This window comes from Gobio gobio (assembly GCF_949357685.1).
Source record: "Gobio gobio genome assembly, chromosome: 20".
Taxonomy (NCBI): domain Eukaryota; kingdom Metazoa; phylum Chordata; class Actinopteri; order Cypriniformes; family Gobionidae; genus Gobio; species Gobio gobio.
Genome location: NC_137113.1, coordinates 26,783,259 through 26,806,528, shown reverse-complemented (window position 1 = coordinate 26,806,528; position 23,270 = coordinate 26,783,259). Strand labels below are relative to the sequence as shown.

At 36.6% G+C, this 23,270-nt stretch overlaps 1 protein-coding gene across 2 annotated transcripts in view; it reads right to left on the bottom strand.

The window, feature by feature from the left end:
- arhgap17a (Rho GTPase activating protein 17a) overlaps positions 1-23,270 on the bottom strand; it is a 38,058-nt gene that overhangs the window by 1,542 nt on the left and 13,246 nt on the right. The window contains exons 2-19 of one of the 2 annotated variants that reach the window (XM_079845651.1): positions 19,622-19,661; positions 17,034-17,138; positions 16,847-16,923; positions 15,291-15,402; positions 14,973-15,049; positions 14,771-14,888; positions 13,738-13,806; positions 13,518-13,599; positions 12,107-12,234; positions 8,547-8,658; positions 8,379-8,460; positions 8,218-8,298; positions 7,303-7,416; positions 7,128-7,219; positions 6,891-7,047; positions 6,272-6,535; positions 3,920-4,047; positions 2,508-3,041 (exon numbers count right to left, since the gene is read on the bottom strand). In XM_079845651.1, coding sequence (XP_079701777.1) covers positions 2,508-3,041; positions 3,920-4,047; positions 6,272-6,535; positions 6,891-7,047; positions 7,128-7,219; positions 7,303-7,416; positions 8,218-8,298; positions 8,379-8,460; positions 8,547-8,658; positions 12,107-12,234; positions 13,518-13,599; positions 13,738-13,806; positions 14,771-14,888; positions 14,973-15,049; positions 15,291-15,402; positions 16,847-16,923; positions 17,034-17,138; positions 19,622-19,661 — 2,372 coding nt within the window. The remainder of the gene's footprint in view (positions 1-2,507; positions 3,042-3,919; positions 4,048-6,271; positions 6,536-6,890; positions 7,048-7,127; positions 7,220-7,302; positions 7,417-8,217; positions 8,299-8,378; positions 8,461-8,546; positions 8,659-12,106; positions 12,235-13,517; positions 13,600-13,737; positions 13,807-14,770; positions 14,889-14,972; positions 15,050-15,290; positions 15,403-16,846; positions 16,924-17,033; positions 17,139-19,621; positions 19,662-23,270) is intronic. The other variant, XM_079845652.1, reaches the window with a different exon arrangement.

The window sequence follows — 23,270 nt, the reverse complement described above, 5'->3', positions numbered from 1 at the left end:
GAGCAGAACTAATGAATGGAAGTACTGTTTGACTGGCCATGCTGAGGGGAAGAGATCAAACAATATTTTACAACCAACATGATACCCATTATTTTTACCTTTCCAATAACCGATATGCGAGATAAGTGAGATTTAATAACTGATTTATTGATAACACTTCACAATAAGGTCTCATTTGTTAACAGTTAATGTATTAACTAACGTGAACTAACAATGAGCAATACATTTATTACAGGATTTATTAATCATTGTTAATGTTAATAAAAATGCAGTTGTTCATGTTAGTTCACAGTGTATTAACTAAAGTTAAAAGTAAAGTAAATCTTAAAGTAAGATTAATACATGTTGTAGAAATATTGTTCATTCTTAGTTCATGTTAAGTAAAGTAGTTAACTAATGAAACCTTATTGTAAAGTGTTAACAATTTATTTAAGCTTTTTTGCCTAATCACAGGATTTTTTTACAATATGAAAATATTTGTGTATTATATATATTTGTGTATTATATATATTTGTGTATTATATATATATATATATATATATATATAGCAATTCAAAGCAAAATTTTCAGCATCATTACTCCAGTCTTCCGTGTCACACGATCCTTCAGAAATCATTCTGATATGATGATTTGCTGCTCAAGAAACATTTATTATTATTATCAATGTTGAAAACAGTTGTGTTTATTTTTCAGGATTATTTAATGAATAGAAAGTTCAAAAGAACAGCATTTATCTGAAATATAAAGCTTTTGCAGCATTATAAATGTCTATACTGTCACTTGATCAATTTAATGCATCCTAGCTGAATAAATGTATAAATTTCTTTTTAAGTTCTTTTCCAAAAAATAAATAAATTATATTCTTACCGACCCAAAACTTTTGAATGGTAGTACAATGTTACAAAAGCTTTCTATTTCAGATAAATACTGTTCTTTTGAACTTTCTATTCATCAAATAATCCTAAAAGAAATGTTTTACACAACTGATTTCAACATTGATAATAATCATAAATGTTTGTTGAGCATCAAATCATCATATTAGAATGATTTCTGAAGGATCATGTGACACTGAAGACTGGAGTAGTGATGCTCAAAATTCAGCTTTGCATCACAGGAATAAATTACATTTGAATACATATTCAAATAGAAAACAGTTATTTTACATTTTAATAATATTTCACAATATTACAGCTTTTTTTATTTTTAAAAACATAAATGCAGCCCTTGGTGAGCAGAAGAGACTTCTTTCAAAAACAATCAAAATAGTACAGTTTCCAAACTTTTGACTGGTAGTGTGTGTGTGTGTGTGTGCGCGCATACATACATACATACATACATACATATATATATATATATATATATATATATATATATATATATATATATATATATATATATATATATATATACACACATACAATTAATCGCATCCAAAATTAAAGTTTGTGTTTACATAATATGTGTGTGTACTGTGTATAATTATGTATATTTAAATACACACACATACATGTATACATTTAAGAAATATTTTCATGTATATATATATATATATATATATACATTTTATATTTACAGTATATATATATATATATATATATATATATATATATATATATATATATATATATATATATATATATATATATATATATAAAACATATAACTATTTTATATATAAATATAAAAAAATCTTAAATATATACACATACATATTATGATACACAGTACACACACATTTATTATGCAAATAATATAATAAATAATAAACACAAACTTTTATTTTGGATGCAATTAAATTAATAATAATAACATATACATTATATATATATATATATATATATATATATAGAATACTTGGTATATATATATATAGAATACTTGGTATATATATATATAGAATACTTGGTATATATATATATATAGAATACTTGGTATATATATATATATATATATATATATATATATATATATATATATATATATATATATATATATATATATATATATATATATATATATATATATATATATATATATATATATATATATATATATATATATATATATATATATATATATATATATATATATATAGAATACTTGGTATTTAAAAAAAACCTATTAGGCAGAAAAGGATAATAAATGTAAAAATGGATGTTCAGTCAGTCATTACTGATACGTACCAAAATGCTCTCAAGACACAGCCAGGAGGTGCAATTCTAAAATGTTAGTCCGTTAACTCTTATATTGTTTTTTATTTATTTTTATTTTAACTTTGTCACTAACAGCTGGACACATTCATTCAAACTGTGTAATCTCTGTGTAGGCTTTCTGATGCAAAATCACATCTTTATTAACCTATAAAAACAAATAATCTTTATGTAAAAGCAGTGGTATTACAATTGTATCTTTCAGACACAGCCTACATGTGCTCTGAAACTTCACAGAAATGCAAACAAACATGCTGTTAAACAGAAGCTAGTGTGACGGAAATAAAAGAGCTTCACCCATTGTTTTGAAGGCAGCACTGCAAATTCCATTGCTGTCGCTTCCTGTTGCTGGAGGCTGGGGCGGAGGGGGAACAGTAGGTCTGTTACGTGGTTTAGGCACAGGCCTCGGACGAGGAAGTGATCCTGACTGGAACACCGGGGGAGCTGTGGGACTGGGACTGTCTTGAAACACTGTCGTGGGCGGAGGGGTGCTAGGAGGAGTGGGCGTGTTTGGAGGGGAGGGGTCTTCTCCGGGGTCACCAGGAGCAGTGGGTTGGGGAGGGGGCGTGGCCTGTGTGGGAGGCTGAGGGGGTGGATGGTTGGGTGCCTGAATAGGAGGCTGGATGCTCGAGTGGCGACGAGGTGTCGTGTTTGTTTGAGCCTGTGTTTGTGTGGGGCTCAGATTGGTAGGAGAGTAACTAGAAAGCGGTCTAGGGGAGGGGCAGAGGGACTGAGGGGTGCCTGAAGAGGTTTGCTGTACTGACTGATTGGTTGGTTGTCCTGGTGGAGGGTTGGCTGGTTTAGGAGGAGCTGGGGCCGGCTTCTTTGTACCTACAAATAAAAAGAGAACTTAAAACAAGCTCTTTCTTGAGTTCTTGGCTGCTCTTGTCATATAAAAAGCCCTGATATACTTTAAGCGGAATCAAAGAATGTGAGGTGCTTACAGATCAAATCTTAAATCTGCTCGCGGACACATCCATGTTTGATATTTAGGATTTTCTTAAATCGGAATGATTATGACTATGATTACAAATAGTACTTTTTAAATGGCGGCCGCAAAACAACAAACAGCTGTACGGGTCCGGTGGTCAACGGAGATGGAGGAACAGCTGGTTGAAATGTGGCAACAGCATGACTGCCTTTATAATGTCTCCTCATATAATGTTTACAGCAAGTTGCCACGACAATATTTGTTTACATCCGCTTCCCCGTCAGATCACGTGAGGTGCTAAATCTGGCATGACAATCTTAAGAATATCTTGTAGTGTGTGCAGTTTTGAGATTTCAAGCAAGAATATCTGTGATGTTTCTCCTTATATGCATGATGCAACCAGATTTCCCAATCGGTTAAGATTTAAAAACTCCCGTAGTCGGAGCCCAGCTTTAGGCTGCTATCTTTAAAGCAATCTATTGTGTAAAGTGCTATATAAATAAATCTAACGTGACTTGACTGGAGTGCCGAATTGCAGAGCTGGTGCAAACCTATCCATGTCACAATATTCGGATGACTTCTAAAAGGATATCTACTTACCATTCTCCTTTTTGTTGGGTTTATTTTGTTATTGAGAGGAAAGCGTGCATATTCAGCTAAACGTGGGTGGTGTTGACTAACTGATCAGACATTTTCAATTTTCAACTCCAAGAGAAGAACGAAAAACTTTGCCGTAAGCATATTGGAGCCTAAAGACTTTCCAGGTAAGTCCACTGACCTCTGCGAGCCATGTGAGGACTGGGTCCTGTAGATCCAGCCACAGGCGTCCCCACAATCAGCTGTCCTGATCCTCCAGTGCCATTTCTCTGAGCTGGAGGAGTTGAAGCAGAGTCTCGGTTCTTTGAACTGTTAAGCAAACAACGAGAAAAAATAAAAAATAATAAATCAATCAATAATATTTAATAACATTCCACAAAATGCAAACTGCAAATAAATACGAACTTAAGCCTTATCTGATGGAATATTTTAAAGGGGTCATGAACTGGCTTTTTTAATTTCTCTATATTGTTGTCAACTTATGACGTTTGCGTGGTTTTTATATTCAAAAACATAATCATAACGAATAAGTAATAGTAATAGGCAATTAATTGGAATGTTATTTTTGTATTACTTGGCCCGCCCGATCGGATATAACCGCGAACCGTGCATCATTAACAGACACACGCTGCATGCACAAGCCTCACTGCAGAGTCAGACAAATCAAAGCATGATCAAAACTTCCGCGATTGTATTTTTCCTTCAAATATCAAGTCAAGAGAGTGAACGCACATCAAGTAAGGAATGTTATTTTACTATTTAAGTCCGTCGCCAGGCCGGTGATACGTTTTGGTAGTCTGGAAAACACATAGCCCCGGGACGTTGGGCTTTGCGAGCCCTGTGACAGCGTGCTAAGTTATGTTCAGTTAGACAGGTACACATAATCCATAGATATCAAACGATCTGTAACAATGCCATACTGTCACATATAAAATAAAAATCTCATCCTGTCTGCAAAGCCAGTCTCTTGTTTACAAATGAATCCGTGGGGAAATGAAGGAACAAACGCGCAATGTCTTCCCCTTGTGAGCTGGATATTCATTAAAAATAAAGTTCATCCATGCATTCATAATATTGGAATCCGAATAAGCTTATGCAGCATGTTTATTGCTTGGAATTTCGATCCTGTTTAGCTCTTTGTAGGCCTATGTTATTTATCTATAACATGCTATGCACAAATCGGTGGGCGGGGCTACAGAATCAGGCGTTGTTCTTCTTCTGTTGAGGCGGTGCTTCACTACACTCAGACATCACAGCCTGGCACATTCTGAAATCGATCGTTTGCTGGGCCTGGTGTCTATAAAAGCTTTTCTTTGACTAACAAGGAAGTTTTCAGCTCTGAAACTTACAGGATATTCTTATATCACAAAGAACCTTTATATATCAAAGGCTGAATGAAATGATTTCTCAAATCATGACCCCTTTAATATTAAATCATTTAAAATGGTAAAAGCCACAGCCATTCAGCATTTTTCTTAGTGTTGGTTTTTTTATGTGCAAAATTTTTACCTTAAAGGGTAGTTCACCCAAAACTGAAAATTCTGTCATCATTTACTCAAATCAATTACATTAAACAGACAGTTGACAGTAGCCATTGACTTCAATAATATTCTTCAACCGTCTGGTTACCAACATTCTTCAAAATATCTTCTTATGTGTTCAACAGAAGAAAAAAAATTCATATAGGTTTTTATTATAACTTGAGGGTGAGTAAATGACAGAATTTTCATTTCTGGGTGAACTATTTGTGAACTTTTGGGTGACCCTTTAAGTTTGGGCATCACTAGGGTATCATAGCTAATTGCCATATGTTACCATCAAAGGTTTGTTCCTTATCTACCCCTAAAGCAGTGGTTCTCAACCTTTTTGATTCCTTTTGTCTCCAAGGCCCTCCACTGTCCACAAAGATATTTAAAGCTTTTTTTAAATTAATTGAATAAATTGGTTAGAAATTTCTAACCTAGCAATATACTAAAGTCTAGCAATTTACACAACAGAATAGAAAATCTCAGCAGTGTGACTGTTTATATTGTTGCAAAATGTAAACTGTATTATCACACAGCTCTTTAAATGAAGTTGTCCAACTTTATCCGTATACATGCAGTATACTTGTGTAGGGTGATATAGCATATCACATATACTTGATTTTTTGTAAACAATGTATGATGTGAAAAGTGCTACACTATAAGTCAAACATTTAAAATTGATATTGAAATCATTTTAAGCCATCTAGTTTTTGCACTTTTTATCAGTCAGACAGTGTAGCCTAATAAAAACTTTTGTTTTAAATGGAGTAGGAGAATGGGGAAAGACATGTTTAGATCAGATGACCATTCGAATACTACTTGCTTTATCCCATAAACTCCCGTTATCAGACACCTTCAAACATGGAATAAATGAATCGATCATAGCTAATTGCTGTTCTGTTACTGAAAAGCCAGAGAGTTAAAAGATCCTCCACAGCTACTCCATGTGCATGCAGGGCTGATTCATTAATGCATCGCACTGGTCCGGCACATTGCAGGAGTCTTACCTGATCTCCTCAGTATGCTGAGCTAGAAGCTGCTGTGCTGCTGCCAGGGCGGCCATCCCCAGCGCCAGCCCGGGCTGGCAGCTCTCTAAGCCCAGGCCCGCATGCGCAGGCTGCTGGAGCAAGAGTTCAGCCACAGGCTGACCCCCTGCACTACCTGCAGCCTCCACTGGGGGCAGCGGGGGCTGGAAGGCAGGCGAAGCGTGCTGCTTTCTAGGTACAGTATTGCCTCTACGAGGATTGTGGTCCATTAATTTATTAGCAGAGCTACAGAAAGAAAAGACAGCAAAGACACCACTAGTGCTAATAAGTTCCCAGGAGAGCGACACCACAGAAACCAAGAGGGTGATCTGCATTGGTGGAAATCCCACTCACATCACACATACTGCAGGGTTAAAAGGGAAAAGCAAGAGATTTATCAGCAGAATGGACAATACCCGACAGGTTAATGGTGAATGCAATCTAATCTGCTGTTTTAATTGCTCAATTAAAGTTAATTGATCAATTAAGTTGGATTATTCTAATCAATTTAATTGCAGATATTTGTGAAGCAAGAGGAAATAACCAGCATGACTGATTCAAGGAATCAAACTGTTAATTAAAGTTGTGTGTGAAGATTTACCTGTCTCTCCGGGGCAATTCACCATCTGGGCCCACCATGCTGCCAGGTCTCTTCCTCTCTATGGTGCCCGAATCATAATCTGGAGGGGTCAGGTGGTTGACGTTGTTCGGAAGGGGTGCGGGCATCGAAAACATGCCGGATACATTAAAATCCACATCTGAAGGAATAACAAGAAACAGGTTAATCTTAAAACCTTAAAATAGCAATCCTATATATATAAAGCTTTATGACCCCTACCTTCAGGGAAAAACCAATCTGCATGCTGAATGATGGGTTCAATAATAGTAACCACATGGACAGAGGTTGCAGCAGCCATTTCTGCTAGGCTCCTGTGGGTAAAGAGAAGAGAGATTAAAAAAAGGCACAGTTCAATATGATAGCGTGTTTGCTGGATATTGCAGAATATTCTGACCCCTCGGTTTTGGCCCACAGCAGATTGGGTCCAAGGACAATGGCAATGTTGCTGGGGGTCATCTTGTTAACGTCACTTTCCTGTGCGAGCTTAGCAAGGAACTTAATAAGGTATCTGCAAAACAGAGAAAATGTCAGAATCAGAAGAAGAATGCATTTTGAAAACAAATTTTAATCACCATCTGGAACTCCTTTGTTGTAGTAAACGGGAAAGAGGGATTCTAAAGAAAACAATCTTTGCACACATGGTCTTCAATTATAATTATACAAACACATTTTTTCAGTGATCTGCTGGTGTCAGAACATTTTTGTTTTTACACTACAAAATAATTGTCTTTTTCTTTTTTTTAAATAAATATAATATAAACATTACCTAACAAGCAAAACTGCACAAGACTTTACATCTGTCTGTGGGTTTTGCACCTTTCTAACCAATGAAAAGCATTTGAAAGAGTTTGTGACTAAACCTTGCAACTCCATTGTGGTTTTTATGTATGCTGAAAAGAGGCCAACTTGGCATGGCAATTTTGCAAATGGAGCTTGAAGTAAGTAGTTTTTAATTTGCAGTTTTATTGGCTAGTCGTAGAATAGGTTTTCAAGCTTGAATGTTCAAAAAAAACATTATTATTTTTACATATTTTACATTATTACTGTAAGTTCCCGTTCTTTTTCTAAAAAAAGATTAAGAAATGTATTTACTAGAATTTTTTTCACTATTTATTATTTATTTCTATCAAATGCCATTTATTTAAAAATATCTTCTTATCCTAGTTCCTAAACTAATATGCAAATGATTTACAATAAAACTTTAAAATCGTGCAAACACATTTTCAGATGAAATCTGTGCAGGAACATAAAACCCCAGAACTTTGCACAAACTGATTACACTTCACATTCAGAATGAATTGAAACCTACCTGAAGTTTGCCTTGTTGTTTTTTGGTAATTGATCGCAGGTAACCCACAAAGCCTGTAACCGTTTGTCTGGATCAGGGACACTTAAAGTAAAAGCACAGTAATTAACAACACAAACATGATTCCTTTAAACCTTTATGTAAAGTACTGCAAGATGGCTTACTTGGATGCCTGTATCCACTCATCATACATCTGGTAAGTCATCAAAGGTTCAGGCAGCTCTCTGAGATATGACTTTAATGCCCCTTAAACAAGGAGAGTACGATTCCAAATTAACATTCATTAATTGTGAATGACATCTTACTGATACGCACAACAAAACAGGCTGTACCAGCAACGGCATGTGGGTCGGAGTAAAACTCCTCCAGCTGTGAGGTGGAGCAATCCAGCGCTGCCTTCAGCTTCTTCAGTTTAGAGGCTCCTGCCGCTATTCTGAAAAGACCCTGGAGAACGAGGAAATTAAAGATGAATGCATATTTAGACCATTAGATTTTTAGGGCTGGGTAAAAAATACAGACTTCTCAATTTTCTCTCATATTGAAGAATCCATCTTTCAGTCTACGTTGTTTTCAGTTGATGAATGAACAAAACTTTGTCGCGCACCTCCCATCCAATAAATTAAAATAAGCTTTGTGCGTTGTTACTTCTGATATGAAACAAAGTCTCAGCTTTAAAATTCTGTCAATTTTATTATGGAATTCAAACAATAAGCGAACAAACACACGTGAACTGATCGTCTCTCTTCTTGTTTACTAGTACAGCACAAAACAAACATGAACGAACATCAGAAGGTATGTTGAAAGCTACAGTACAACTTTATGAAATCCATATCACGTCTCAGTGTTTCAACCAGGAAAAGACGTCAAAAAACAGCTTGAGAACAATGTTGCGTAATATTTACCTCAGAAAAGACAAACAATGACCATAAAAAATAAACTTAGTGAGTAACATTTTGAAAAATATATTAACTATATTGCTTATTCATTGTATTTTTACTTAACCTGTTCTTAATATTTAATGTGTTTGAATTAATCTTTCATGACTTTATGACAACCACCACTTAAATGTTTATGTATAAAAAAAATAGTAGAAAGATAATTATGTCATTCAAAATTTATTATTTTAACGTTGCTATAATAAAAACTTGCAAAAAATGCAAGAAGCCAACAAATCAGTTAATTTTAACCTTTAATATTATAGTGATGTACCAACTAGGGATCCAAGTAGGCTATAGTTTATTGCATATTATCCTTTGGCTAACTTGGGTATCTATCTGAATGTTGATTAATGTACACTGTCCCCTTCAAAATAGAAAAACAAAAAATGAATAAAAATAAATGAGTTGAGATTTTTTTCCTTGGGGAAATTTGCCATGTACTGTACCTGATAGGCCCCAATTGATCAATATTGAATCGAATTGAAATGAAATAAAATCGTGAAATTTGTGTCAATGCCCAGCCCTAATATTTTTTTTAATGTTTTGTTTTGTTTGACAGTTGCAGTAACATGATAATTCAGACAATTTTTTTTTTTTTTTAAAGATTGGTGATGGTACAATGTGGACACTTGTAAAAGGTGAACAATACTTGTATTGTGGTTTAATAAACGACTAAAAGCATTTGCTGATATGCCTTGAACAGACTGGAAAAGATTACTGTGGTCCAATCTGATACTTGTATTTTCCTAGTGTTTGATGCACACTTCAAGTACATTAAAGTTATTAAAATCAATCCAATGTATGTGTAATTCCGATGTGAAGAGTTTTTTTCAGGGGCTCAAATGTAAAAAGTGGGCATCTATCACTATGGAGCAATTCCAATATAACAGTTACTACAGTAATTATATTTACTATAGTAAAATACACATATTCTCTCTCTACACTGAATAAAGACTTTGGTAGATGTTAACATCTGTTAAAATTGCAGACATAAGCGGTGTCCGAAATTGAATACTTCCCTACTATATAGTATGTGAAAAACAGTACACCAACAGAGTAGTATGTCCGAATTCATAGTATTTGAAAAACAGTCGGTGAAAAGTACCCGGATGACCTACTACTTCCGGCGAGATTCTGAAGTGTGCATGTGGATACGGGAGAGGATTTATGAATGGAGTGAAGGGATGCAACTGACGCTGGTAGGTCATGTGATAATGACAACATGGCAGATGTAGTACGTCTGGATTACATTTATACTATATAGAACATACTTTTTTAACGGTTCATGAAGTAAGTTAAAATTCAAATGTAGTACCTACTCACATAGTACGCGATTTCGGACACAGCTACAGTATAGATTGTATTGCTCACAATTATGAATATTAGGGGTGTAACGGTACACAAAACTGATGGTTCGGTACGTACCTTGGTTTTGAAGTCACGGTTCGGTACGGGTTCGGTACAGCAGTTTTACCAAATTGCTTTTTATTTATTTTTATTAAACAGTGGTTTACTGAAAAAATTGTGTCTGTCCTTAAATTAAATCAATTATAACAAAGTTTCTTCAAGATAATGCTGTAAACTATAGGGAGCCCTTACTTGGACATTACTGTAATATTAAAGGTTAACAACAGAGCCCAAACTATTAGCCTAAATACAGTTGCTATTTATTTTTAGATATAATAATCAACACTCAAATAACATTGTATGCAAACAAGTAAACGTCACATAAGGCAGTTTTTGCATGAACTTCTAAAATCTTATTATAAAATTATGTTTTTTCTCCAATTCGTTGTTGAAATATTATTATTTATACACAGTGTCTGTAATTTTCAGGACAGATTTATTTAAACATACATTAAATAATCAAGACATCACTAACAGGTTATGTTGAATATAATCAATATACAGTATATAGGCTAATATAGTGCATATATTTAGTGAAATAATTCATTTCTCTAATGAACTAACCAGCTGTGGTTTTATTTAAAATGTCTTTCCGCCATTGAAACACTGATTGAGCGATTACATATGATACGCTTCAGTAAGTTGTAATGCATCCTCAACATACCTTAAGATATTAATTCATGTTTATTCTTCAGGAAGAGATGATCGCGTTCACTCGCGCGCCGCAGCTTGAACTGACGCGCCTATACAGTGATCAGTCACATACCATTAAAGAGCGTCAAAACAGCATTTATCGTTTGAATTTTGTGATTAAATGGACTGAATACTTAATATGTTTGTGTGGGAACTCGGATAGAAGCATGTTCAGCGCTTTAAACAAGCCGAGTGTTAACTGTTAAAGATTGCATTCGGAACCATTCGGTACACACGTGCACCGAACCAAGAGCCCTGTACCGAAACGGTTCTGTACGAATACATGTAGCGTTACACCCCTAATGAATATGGTACTACTGATATAAAACTTCTTATATTTTACATGTACCATAAGCAGAATAATTGCAACTAAAAGAAAAAAAGGAGAGATAAAGTTAGAAAGCATGAAGCTTGCAGTGTCAGAATGCCAGGTTTTCAAATCAAGTCCGAAACAAGATGCAACCCATGGCAACGACATCTCAGAAAGTCTGATGGCAGATAAAAAAAATATACACTAAATAAATGACTTTCGAGTGATTCGTTAAAAAAGGTGCGCATCAAATATGATAAACATACGCACTATAACAGACCTCATTGGTTCTCGTGCATCACGCACATTTGAGCTTCTTCTTTACCTTTTAATGGCGGTTGGCAAGCCCACTTGAAGGTGCATACCGCCACCTACTCTATGACACCTGCATGACAGCTAACGTAAAATAAAGGATCAGGCTTAGGATAGCCAATACGGATTAGTCTTGGCCTTAATCGGCCCGATACCGATCCTTGAGATTGGCTCAGGACATTTCATTTGTATGACTGATAAATTGTTTAAACGCTTTGTGGTCGTGCTGTACCTCCTCTTTCATTCCAGTCTCCAGCAGCATCATGACACAGGCCTCTATAGGCAGAGCAATCTCTCTGCTGCTGCGCTTCAGGTGCTCTTCCAGAGCAGTTCCAAACGCTGGCTTCTCAGTCCACGAATCTGTCAGGAAAAACATAAATAACTTCATTTACTAGCAGCATCAATTGAAAGCATCACTTTATTAAAATAAAAGAAGTGGATTATAGAAGGAAGGAACATTCATCGGTGATTCATCTGCTTTCAAGAAGCTAAACACTACATCCTGCTGTTAAGTCCACTTCAAGCTCTTTTTTTCTTTCTAACCGTTTCTGAAAAAGGCAGATGAACTAGGTGGGTGAGATGTGAGAAATATTACTCATGGCCACATGCTGGGACAACATGTCTGTTTGCCTCACGTGTGCTCGCAGGAAACCATCACAACAATTTATAGCACTCAAGTGCAAGATTTATGGGTACAAATGAGAGCAAAAACAATTAAGTGCCTCTGAGGACTGCACAGAAAAATACTGGAACGCAACATCAGGCTAAATTCACATAGTTTTCGTTTGATATACTGTCTCTACATTAGTCACTACAGATGGCTACTCATCTAACAACCAACTAACTGATTAGTCAGTTTAATAGTTTATAGATGTTCTTACAATATTTTTAGTTCTTATATTTTTTGCAGTAGTGCTTTAATTAGTGTGTTTGTCTTTAAATTGTGAAATAAATCATGTCTCTTCAGATTGATGTCTTTGACGTCCAAAACCTGCTTAAACATAGTTCACCCTTAGATGATAATTCCGTCACCCTCATGTTGTTCCAAACCTGTATGACTTTCTTCTGTGGAAAACATTTTAAAGAATGTTGGCAGCTAAACAGTTTTGGTTACCATTGACTTGCATTTTATGGACAAAAGAAATACAACCGAAGTCAATGGGAAACATTCTTCAAAATGCCTCCTTTTGTGTTCAGCAGAAGAAAGTCATATAGGTTCAGGGTGAGTAAATGATGAAAATTTTCACATCCCTTTAATTATACAAGGCTTCCTTAAAGGAATAGTTGACTTAAAAAGTTGTGTCATCATTTATTCATCCTCATGTAATTCCAAACCAGAATGACTCTCTTTCTTCTGCAGAAGTGTTTTATTGTTAATACAAGTCAGGACAAACGTAGTAGAAACATTCTTCTAAATAACTTGTTCTATGTTCTACAGAAGAAATAGGAAATATGAAGAAATTATGAAAAACTTTGTTTTGGGTGAACTATCTCTTTAAAGGATTAGTTCACTTTAAAATGAAAATTTCCTGATAATTTACTCACCCCCATGTCATCCAAAATATGTAGCTTTGCAGATACCTATTAGTCACTAAATCAGGTACTTATTTCAGTTACACAGCAATAAGAAACTGTGCCGTCACCTTGTTGAGCTTGAATGGTTGGCAGGACGCTCTCGAGCAAGGTGAGAGATTTTCTGTGGTAATCAGCTTGTGCCTCTAATAACTGAGAACAGAGAAGACATTGAGGAAGGAAAGACGCCCAACAGAATGAACAATGGGCAGAAAAAACATGGAACTGAACAGGGATAAACATAGCAACTGAGTTATTGAACCCATGGATGACAAACAAAACGCTTCTTACCATTACATAGTGGCGGGCATAGTCTGCCTCCTTTGAGAAGAAATTGTACATGTCTGCTGAAAGTTGATCCTTAAAAAAAAAAATTAACACGATTGAAACTATTGGTGTGATTCTGACTGTGCAGACAGAGAAATTGGATATTACAGAAAACAAGCACAGCGGTTAACCACATGCTCTTGACACAATCCATTATGCATTTGGCAGATGCTTTTATTCAAATTGACTTATACTCAAGCTATACAATGTATCAGTAATGTGTTCACTGGCAATCAAATCTGTACTGTACAGGAACACACACGTTGAGCCTTAATTGCTCATGTGGTTGACGCTGGTTTGAATCGAGACCTTATTTCATGTCTCCACTTAACAAAAATGACTATGCAGTCAGAAAGTAAAATCTCTCTATGAAGGCTGTACTGATTACACATCGGATTTTTCGGATATAACAACCGCTGCATCATAAATCAGTCATCATTTGGCTGACTAGCAGCTTGATGGTTCTGCCATCGGCTGATGAACTTTGGATTTAGCAGACTGATGTCTGGTCTTATTTGAAATCTTTAATTTAAAGGATTTTAAATAAAGACAGAAAAGGATGTTGAATATTCACTTGTACAATATACACCTACACTACTGTTCAAAAGTTCAGTTCTGTCACTTTTGATCAATTTAATGCATCCTTGCTAAAAAAGTAATTTTACAGTAGTGTATATTACTTTTAGAAATATCAAAATTCACCCCCCAATTCATCATAAACCTTATATTTTGAGCATTTCATTTTGCTTGGCTGAACAACGCTCCAATGACTAGCACCTATTAGGCTTCCTTCCAACAAATCAGCTAGGAGAACAGAGCAAATGTTATGTAATCTATTTAATATTCATGAACCAAGCAAATGAGGTGTATAATGTGTCCCGCTCCCCCACATCTTTCAGATCGTTCTTACGCCCCTGCTATCTTATGTTGGTGTAAAATCCATAACTAAGCGACTCGTAGGGTTAAGGCATGTTTAGGCTTGTTTGCACATCAGTACCTTACACAGCTCCATTTTGTTCATAGCTTCGTCGACTTCTTCTTTAAGTGAGTCTGCTTTGGCTGTCAGTGCTTGTGTGTTTGTTCCTGAGATTATCGACTTGGTTGCCTGCAACCACCTGTGAAGACACCGTTTTAGTTGCAAACTGGGTAAAACTAGAGTTATGATATAATGTACCTGAGATGTATGATAGAAACTTTACCTTGCTCGGGCAGAGTCATAGTCCAGAACCAGCTTGGCTAACTGTCGCCTCTGTTTCAGGATGTTAGGAATGTCCACCTGAAAAATCAATTTATCAATATTAACATTCTGGCCCATTTTGATCATTCTAGTCATATGTCCATTAACCAATACATGGCGGATATCATAATTCTATACTATTTTGTCTAAGTAAATAAATTAAACACTAAAAACTGTTTGTTTTTAAATTGACATTCATTTTAAGATTTGCTAGTGGGTGTTGGATGATAGCAAAGGACCTAAATGTGAAATTGGGGAAATTAGCATGCATAGTTCATACCTCTGCTAGCTGATTGAGGGGGTCTAAGATCTCCTTCTCAATGTTCACCTCGTGCTGCATTAGCTCAGATGCCAGTCTGTTCTCGGTATCTCCGCACATCTCCATCATTTTTCTGAATAAAATATACTGAATATAAACTACCATAAAAGTTTGTGGTTGGTAAGCTTTTTGAAAGAAGTCTCTAATGCAGAGTTCACACGGCTTGATTTTCAAGCTCGTCAGATCACGGTACTTTTCACACTGCACGACTTTCTGGGGTAGCATTCAGTTGCTGCTCACATTGTGCATTGGACCAGCGACAGGGGGTTTCACACTGCATGACTTTACAATATGAAGAATCGCCGACAACTCTGTCTCGTCCACAAACTACGTTTAACAACCAAACATAAGCGAGAAGTGACAAGGAAATAACGCAAGATCACGATTGCGTGAGACTGGAGTTCTCAAAAGTTGGTGGTAAATAAATAATTTTACGGCTGGTCAAGCAAATGTGTGTGTTTTGTTTCTGTTTCTGTTTCCAAAACCTGTTGGCGAGTGAAAAATCAGGCCTAAAATTGTAAACTCTGCATTATGCTCATCAAGGATGCATTTATTTTTAATCAAAAATACAGTAAAAACTTATTTTGAAATATTATTATTTAAAATAAGTGTTTTCTATTTTAATATATTTTGAAAAGCTGAATTTTCAGAAGTCATTACTCCAGTCTTCAGTCTTCAGAAATCATTACAAGGGTCCGTTTACACAACACCGTTTTCAACTAAAACCTTTTTTTCCATTTTGGCTGTTCATTTAAACGACAACAGCGTTTTGGTGGCCGTAAAACCCAAACATTTGAAAACAGGTTTTTAAAGTTCAAGTTTTTGAAAACAATGCTGTTATCATTTCAGCGTAAACTACAAAAAAGTGGCATAGTGTTCCTTTACAAAGTGACATCAACTACTGGCCTGGCATGAATAATACAGCATTTTAATCGTTGTGAATCCATGTGAACAGAGATCGTTTGACAGTGGTGTCGTCTGTAAATGAAAAACGCAAAGGAAAAACGTTTCCATTTTTAGTACATCGTTGTCGTGTAAACGTACCCTAAAATGCTGATTTTGTGCTCAAAAAACATTTCTTATTATCAATGTTGAAAACAGTTGTGCTAATATTTTTGGGGAAATGGTGAACATTTTTTTTTTCAGAATTAACTCAAATTAGCATTTATTTGAAATAGAAATCCTTTGAAAAAAGAATAAAAGTATTTATTTTCTCTCACTTTTGATCAGTTTAATGCATCCTTGCTGAATGAATTTCCTAAAATCTTACTGACCCCAAACTTTTGGAATAAGTTAAAAGTGCATTGACACAACAACACATGTACAAAACCTCTAATATACCAGCACTTGTGGTGGTTTTTAGAAATGTGTGACTCAAGATCAGCAATATCCTGTTCTTTTGTACCATTATCTCATTTGTATGATACAATGAGCTTATCCATGAAAAATCTAAAGAACCAGATTTAAGGGGAAATCGTTTTAAATTTAAAATGTAAATGTTGATGCAGTCCAATTACCCAATCAGAGACTCCTCCCCCAGCTGGTTCCCACCGTCCTGCATGGCCTGTGACAGCGTTGTTAGTGGAAGCTTTTTCTGTGACAGAAAAACAGACAGTTTGTGCAACATTACATGCAAATCCAAGCAGAAAAAAGATAAGTGAAGACTGATGTTTTGTGCAGTCATAAGCACTGTTATGCCCTTACATGTCTCTTCTCTGCATCGGTGCCTATCTGCCCCTGCAAACACGCAGTCATTCTTTTGTGCGTGTTGTGCGAAATAACTCGCACCAATTCCATACGCCGCTCAATCTGTGCAGGATAAAACAAAACATCAATAACAGCCCACAATCCATATTGAGCCATGGCTACCGCTCAATGCCTATATGCATTGTGTTGAAAGTAAACAGCCTGTAAAAATGCCTAAGGCTTGTTATGTACCGTAATAAAGCATGGCAAGCCTCTGTGAGATGAAACAGATTTCATAAATTCCTTGCATCATAGCCTTCAGATTGTCTTACACTAGACATTACAGTCTGAGTGTTTGTGTCAATTAACAAGTGTTGCTGATACAAAAGAACACTTTTCAGTCTTGAGGGTGGGGTAAGGTCAAGCATGATTTATTACACCACTCCCTTAGGAGGCATGAAAAAGATATGTTATGTTACAAAAAAAAGACAAGTATGACTCATCTGCCCTGTTGGGATGCCTAAGATTTAGATGCCTGAGCTCAACACTAGGATGTCATAAATAGAAAATACAGATGCAGACCAGACCCTCTTTTTTTATTTTTATTAACTTCAATCTGTAATATAAAAAGGGGTGCCAATGACGATGGACCCGTGTCACATTTTCTAGGTTCTGAGAAGCAGAGGTCGTCATAGATTTGCTATGTTGATAGTGGTGGAAACGCATCGCAGTCCGTAAAAAAAGATTGCACAGATTAACAAAACTTAAAAGAAAACTTAAAGGTGCAGTGTGTACATTTTAGCGGCATCTTAGTGGTGAGGTTGCAAATTGCAACAATAATTATTTTAAATATATTGCAAAATATTCATGCAGGAAAGACAATTTTTATGTCTATGAAAGACGAAGCATATTCCATTCTACTGATAAAAGCTAAATTCAGTAAAGACAAGCAATTATTTGACAAAAATGATCTAAACCAATAAAAATGTCTACAGCAGAAAGTATTTTGCAAATATTGCTTGATAGGATTGTCAGACCGATTTGAAGACATCTGATCATTAATGAACTGTGCCAACATTTATAAACTGATAAATTATATTAATAATGTATTACTCTAGAAGACCTGACAAAATGATCAAAGTACAATGTTCGGTTGTATTGATTTTGGATTTGACAGGCATTTACATTTTTTTATTTTATTATCTTATTTATTCCACCCGCAATAAGTAAAAAAAAAAGTGAGTCGTGTCATCTTATAAATTTTGTCAGAACAGAGGTCCACAACTAGAGTCATGACAGACAAGTCAGCTTTTTTATGTGAGCAGGGCAGGCCTGCTCGAACACATGTCAGCCCTAAAAACAACCATGCAAGAATGTCACTTCAGAACTGTGAGAGCGGTATGACTGAACAAACAGTGAGGAAGAGAAAAGAGATCCGAAAGAAAAAAAAAAAACTGACTCATGTTCCAAAAACAGCCCAGTTCAGGAATTCCACAGGCTGGGAGAGGAGATAACCACCTCCTCACACTTCTCTGCCTCCTTTACGTCACAACATTCCCTCACAGCCGTCCCAACGCAGCTGGGTCAAGCGTACATTCCGCTCAGGCGTCTCCGGCATGAGAACGCGCAGAGGCCCGCCACCTGGCACGGGAACAAGGGGAATCACTGACTGTTATTGTCAGAGCTTTTTCTGCTGAGGGAGATCCTGTTCGAAGGGAGTTGTTTGGTTTATCTGGTGTGAGAGGTATTTAAATGTTTGCCTGTTGCCATCACAGACTAAAAACTGGCGAGCAAAGGGCAGACTAAACACAGAAACAATGAGCTATAGATTTTTTTTGTAATGGAACATATTATACAATGTTCAGAAAACGGGGAAACACCACTATAATACTGATTAGTCATTGGCGAAATTAAAATCGCAGGCACGTCCTGTCCGGACAAGCGATTAGGGAAAAACTGGATGTGGTTCAAATTGGAAGGATGCCACTATCTAGATGCTCAAGATTGTCAAAAATGTCCCCAGAATGCATCTGTGAGTGACACGAGTGTAGAAGCCCTGAAGTAACATGGGTGTCCAGACAGCTGAGAACGGGGTGATGGGAAACTGCTGTGATCCTCCTCGAGCACCATGCAGAACCCAGAATAAAAAGCGAGCCCCTCTGAGTGCCACGGGGGGGATGTCAGCATAATTCTCGCTTGATGCGTCCAAACATCTCAGGAGATAATTTTAGACGCAGCCGGCTAAGAGCAATAAACAAGCTGTCAAAAAAGCTAGCGGACACAATATTGGTGGAAGTTCAGATAATGAATCCTGTTCCTATATTTCTAGAAGGTTGTTTTGGCACAGTTTCCATAGCAACAAAACTTTCACTGGGGACAAATTCACATATAAAGAGAGCAAAAGCAAAAGACTCAGTGTGACGCAAACCATTTTGTGATTATTCAGAAGAGAACATTCTGTCTAATGTGACAAAAATAAAGTGCATGGAATGTATTTGCTTGACATCAATGAGTTCACCTTTCCCAAACCAGTGACTCACTAGTTTCCCACCAAGATAGATCAGAGCCAAAGAACAGGAGACAGAGATGGAAATGAAAGCAGTCACCTGTAACAGGTCATCACTGAGGACCTCGGTTTTCTCCGCTCTGAAAAAGAAGTCAACAGATCATTAGAAACGAATCCAATATTTATTTAAAAGACACAGTGTACAAAAACCTACATTTAAAGTAGGGCTGAACAACTTTGGGGGAAAAAAGTTCTAAAAATCTCTTTCTGATAAGTGATTGCAATTTAAAATACAATAATAAAAAACCTACAGATTTGCTGTGCTTGTTGTTGGTAGGGCTGCACAGTTTGGCTAAAGTTTTGTGACTATACTAATAATAATAAATTATCATTATTACTATTATTATTACTAAATAAAAACAAAATTTCACTGTAGAATGAATTAAGAAAAATAAAAGTAAAATAAAATAAAATGACAATATTAATATTTAAGGTTGTCTTAATTTCTTTAATTTAAAAAATTAAACCATACATTAAGCTTTTATTTTGGTGGAAAAACACAGCGAGCCCTTAAAGGCCCACTAAAGTGCCTTGAAACGCGCAGCCCTGTTTAATCATGTTTTAATTATATGCACGCAATTGTGACTTTATAACACGCAATTGTGAGTTTATATCTCACAATTCTGACTTTATATCACAATTATGTAAACTCGCAATTGCGAGAAAACAAATGTAATTGTGAGATAAAGTTGCAATTTTTTATTTTTTACCTTTTTTAATTTTTTTATTCAGTGGCAGAAACAAGCTTCCATGGTCTATTGCCATGGCTTAACTATACAATCAGATATTAATATGAGCTCTTAAATCATACATTACGACAAAACTACAATCACACAATAGTTCTCGGACACCCACAAGAAAAAAGTTCTGCTCAGATGATGTGTCGAGAATGAGCTGCGAGAACTCCCAAACCAGGGCTGCGAGAACTATTGTTCGACCGATATATCGGCCGGCCAATATATCGGGCCAATATTTGCGTTTTTTACGTGTATCGGCATCGGCCGATACAAGGCTGCTGTGTTCGCCGATATTTTTTTCCCGGCCTTATTTACAGACAGGCGTCCACAGGCAGCTCTGTGCTGCTGGAGACGCTGCAGTTCATGCACTGCCCCTCCCCCCACTAGCAGAGCTGGGGAATCTTCTCTTCAAAACAACTATAAGTTGCCACAGAATCAACACCGGCCGCGACAACTTGCGTTTTTTGGCAGTCGCCAAAGCAATTTTTTACCGTAGAAACGGACTGTGCTGCTTTTGTGACAGGACGCACTCGTATGTGTTGCTGAGAGAACGTGCAGAGAGCGCGCGCTGCCCCTCCTCCAGTAGTGTAATTATTTTATTTATGCTTAAATATTTATTTTCAGAATTTATTTTCAGCACTGAACTCTTTTTTTACTTGTTCTACCTTTTTTTACTATTTGTTAAATATTGCTTTTTTTGTACAATAAATGTTCCTTTTTTAAATTAAGACGAGTCATGATCATTGTGTCATTTTTATGATGTAAATAGAGGGAGCAAAAGAAGTATCGGCTCCAAATATCAGCTCAAGAAAATCGGCAGCCTGTATCGGTCATTGGCTAAAGGCCTGTACACACCGGGACGAATATCGCGCGTGCTTATCGCTAGCATTTTTCGTGACGTTTTTTCGGCGCGTCTTGAGTGTTCACACCCAAGCGATTTCCACTGGCAATGCGTCGAGTGAACGTGCACATTCAGTCGATGCGCTCGCGGTACACAAGGTGGTGCCGCGGCACTTTATGCTTCTGACAATCGCTTGTCACACAGAAGACGAAGAGACAGTATTTACGTGCTTGCCAAAACCACAGATATTGGGTAACTGGCAAGCCTTTTTGCTAACTGGCAAGCAGCATTAGCAGTTCATCTTCTTCTTTGTCTACTTACTACTTCTTCGTCGTATCAATGTGTGATCGGCAAGACCGTTTTGTGCTTGAGCGCCACCAAGTCGTGTTTTACTGTCATTTCAGCAGCTCCAGGCACGTGAACAAAAGCGCTGATCTCATTGGTCGGCCAGTTTTTAACACGCTGCGTCAAAATAAAAAAACGAACCGAGGCGTTTTTTTTTTAAATGACGCTTTTACGCCTGCCGTTTTGCACGTCGGTGTGCACACTCACATTGGCGCCCTTTGTTTAGTCACAAGGCGTTAAACGTCGGCGATAAACATGCGCGGAAATCGTCCCGGTGTGAACAGGCCTTAAGGCTGATGAAAAACATCGGTATCGGCACTAAAAAATCTGTAACGGTCGATCCCTGGCGAGAACAAAATGAAGTAATTTTGTTCTCGCAGTCCTAGGAGCGAGAACTTTTTTCTCTGTTCTTGCGGAGTATGTAGCGGCCTTTATAAAGATAGCAAAGGTTGTTCCGTTTAAATCATTGCAGCTGTTAATCACTTCAGCGTAAGCTCACGGAGTTCAGCACTGTTGTGAAAACTCCTGTTTTAATCAATGAAGCTGGCTACACTGCAAAATAAATCTCTTATTGACCTTATATTGCATCGAAATAGTTAACAAGTTACTGAAATAGGTAGCTGCTTACCAGTTAACATGCACCGCATACATTTGAGCAGTTTTTAGGATTAGCTAACTGCTGCAAGTGGCAACACAAGACATCATCATTGAAAATACTACTCTCACGTGTCAACCAACGGTAATTGTTTTGGGCCAGCGATAAACTTTGTTTTTAACTTTGTTTTTTTGTTTTTGTTTAAATTATCCAGTTTTTCTAGGACATTTTGCATTTTTTCTAATGTTCCATGTTTTCCAGGACTGGAAAATGTTTCATCAATTTTACAGGTTTTCCAGGATGAGTGGGAACCCTAATTTTGTTTATATCACAGCTCAGCCAGAGCCATTGAGCTCAGTAAAGCCGCAGTTTCCTCCTAATCTCTAACCGTTTCTCCTCCTAATCTCCTTCATATCGCTTTAAAATATAGCATTCTGTGCAGAATTCAAATGGGTCCGATACATTTTCTGGTCTGCGCCGACTCGCGCAAATGATTTGCATTGTGCTATCGTGTCTCTGGACCGGAGTAGAATGTATGTATGTGTGTGTGCATTAACACTGTCTGAATTGTTCCCTATATAATGCACTATATGCCATTCATCATGTAGAAGTAAATGTGTGAACAAGTGACCAATTTTAGCCAAAGCTTCGTCGTGTATTTGGGGGTGGGATGCTGTAGATTCAAGAGAGCATTTTATTGGACAAAATCTGAAGAGAAGCTGAAATGCACCTTGATGTCATCAAAATCAGTGTCCATACTGGCGGAAGTGAGAGACCATACAATTTGAATGCTTATGTTTTGAATGCTTATCTTCTAAATGCAAATTTTTTTCATTGTTTTAGAGCACACTAGATTATAGATAACAGTATGGCTAACATATTCATACTAAAAGCCAAAAGAAAAAAAGTTTCACTTTTGCTGACAACAGCTGGTTTATAAGCACCTCTGATTACAAGTTTGGAAAAATGGTTGAAACATGTTGCATTCCCAAATGCACGTTAAGTGATGCAAACTCAGAGCAGATGTAGAGATGAGAGTTTGTATGGAGCAACATTTAATGCAAATCGAGCCTGAGACATTTAAAGCACAGGATCATGAGCAGCTCATGTGCAAAAGAACAAAGTTCTCGGAATATATATTTACTGATTTATATTGCATTAAATCATGCAG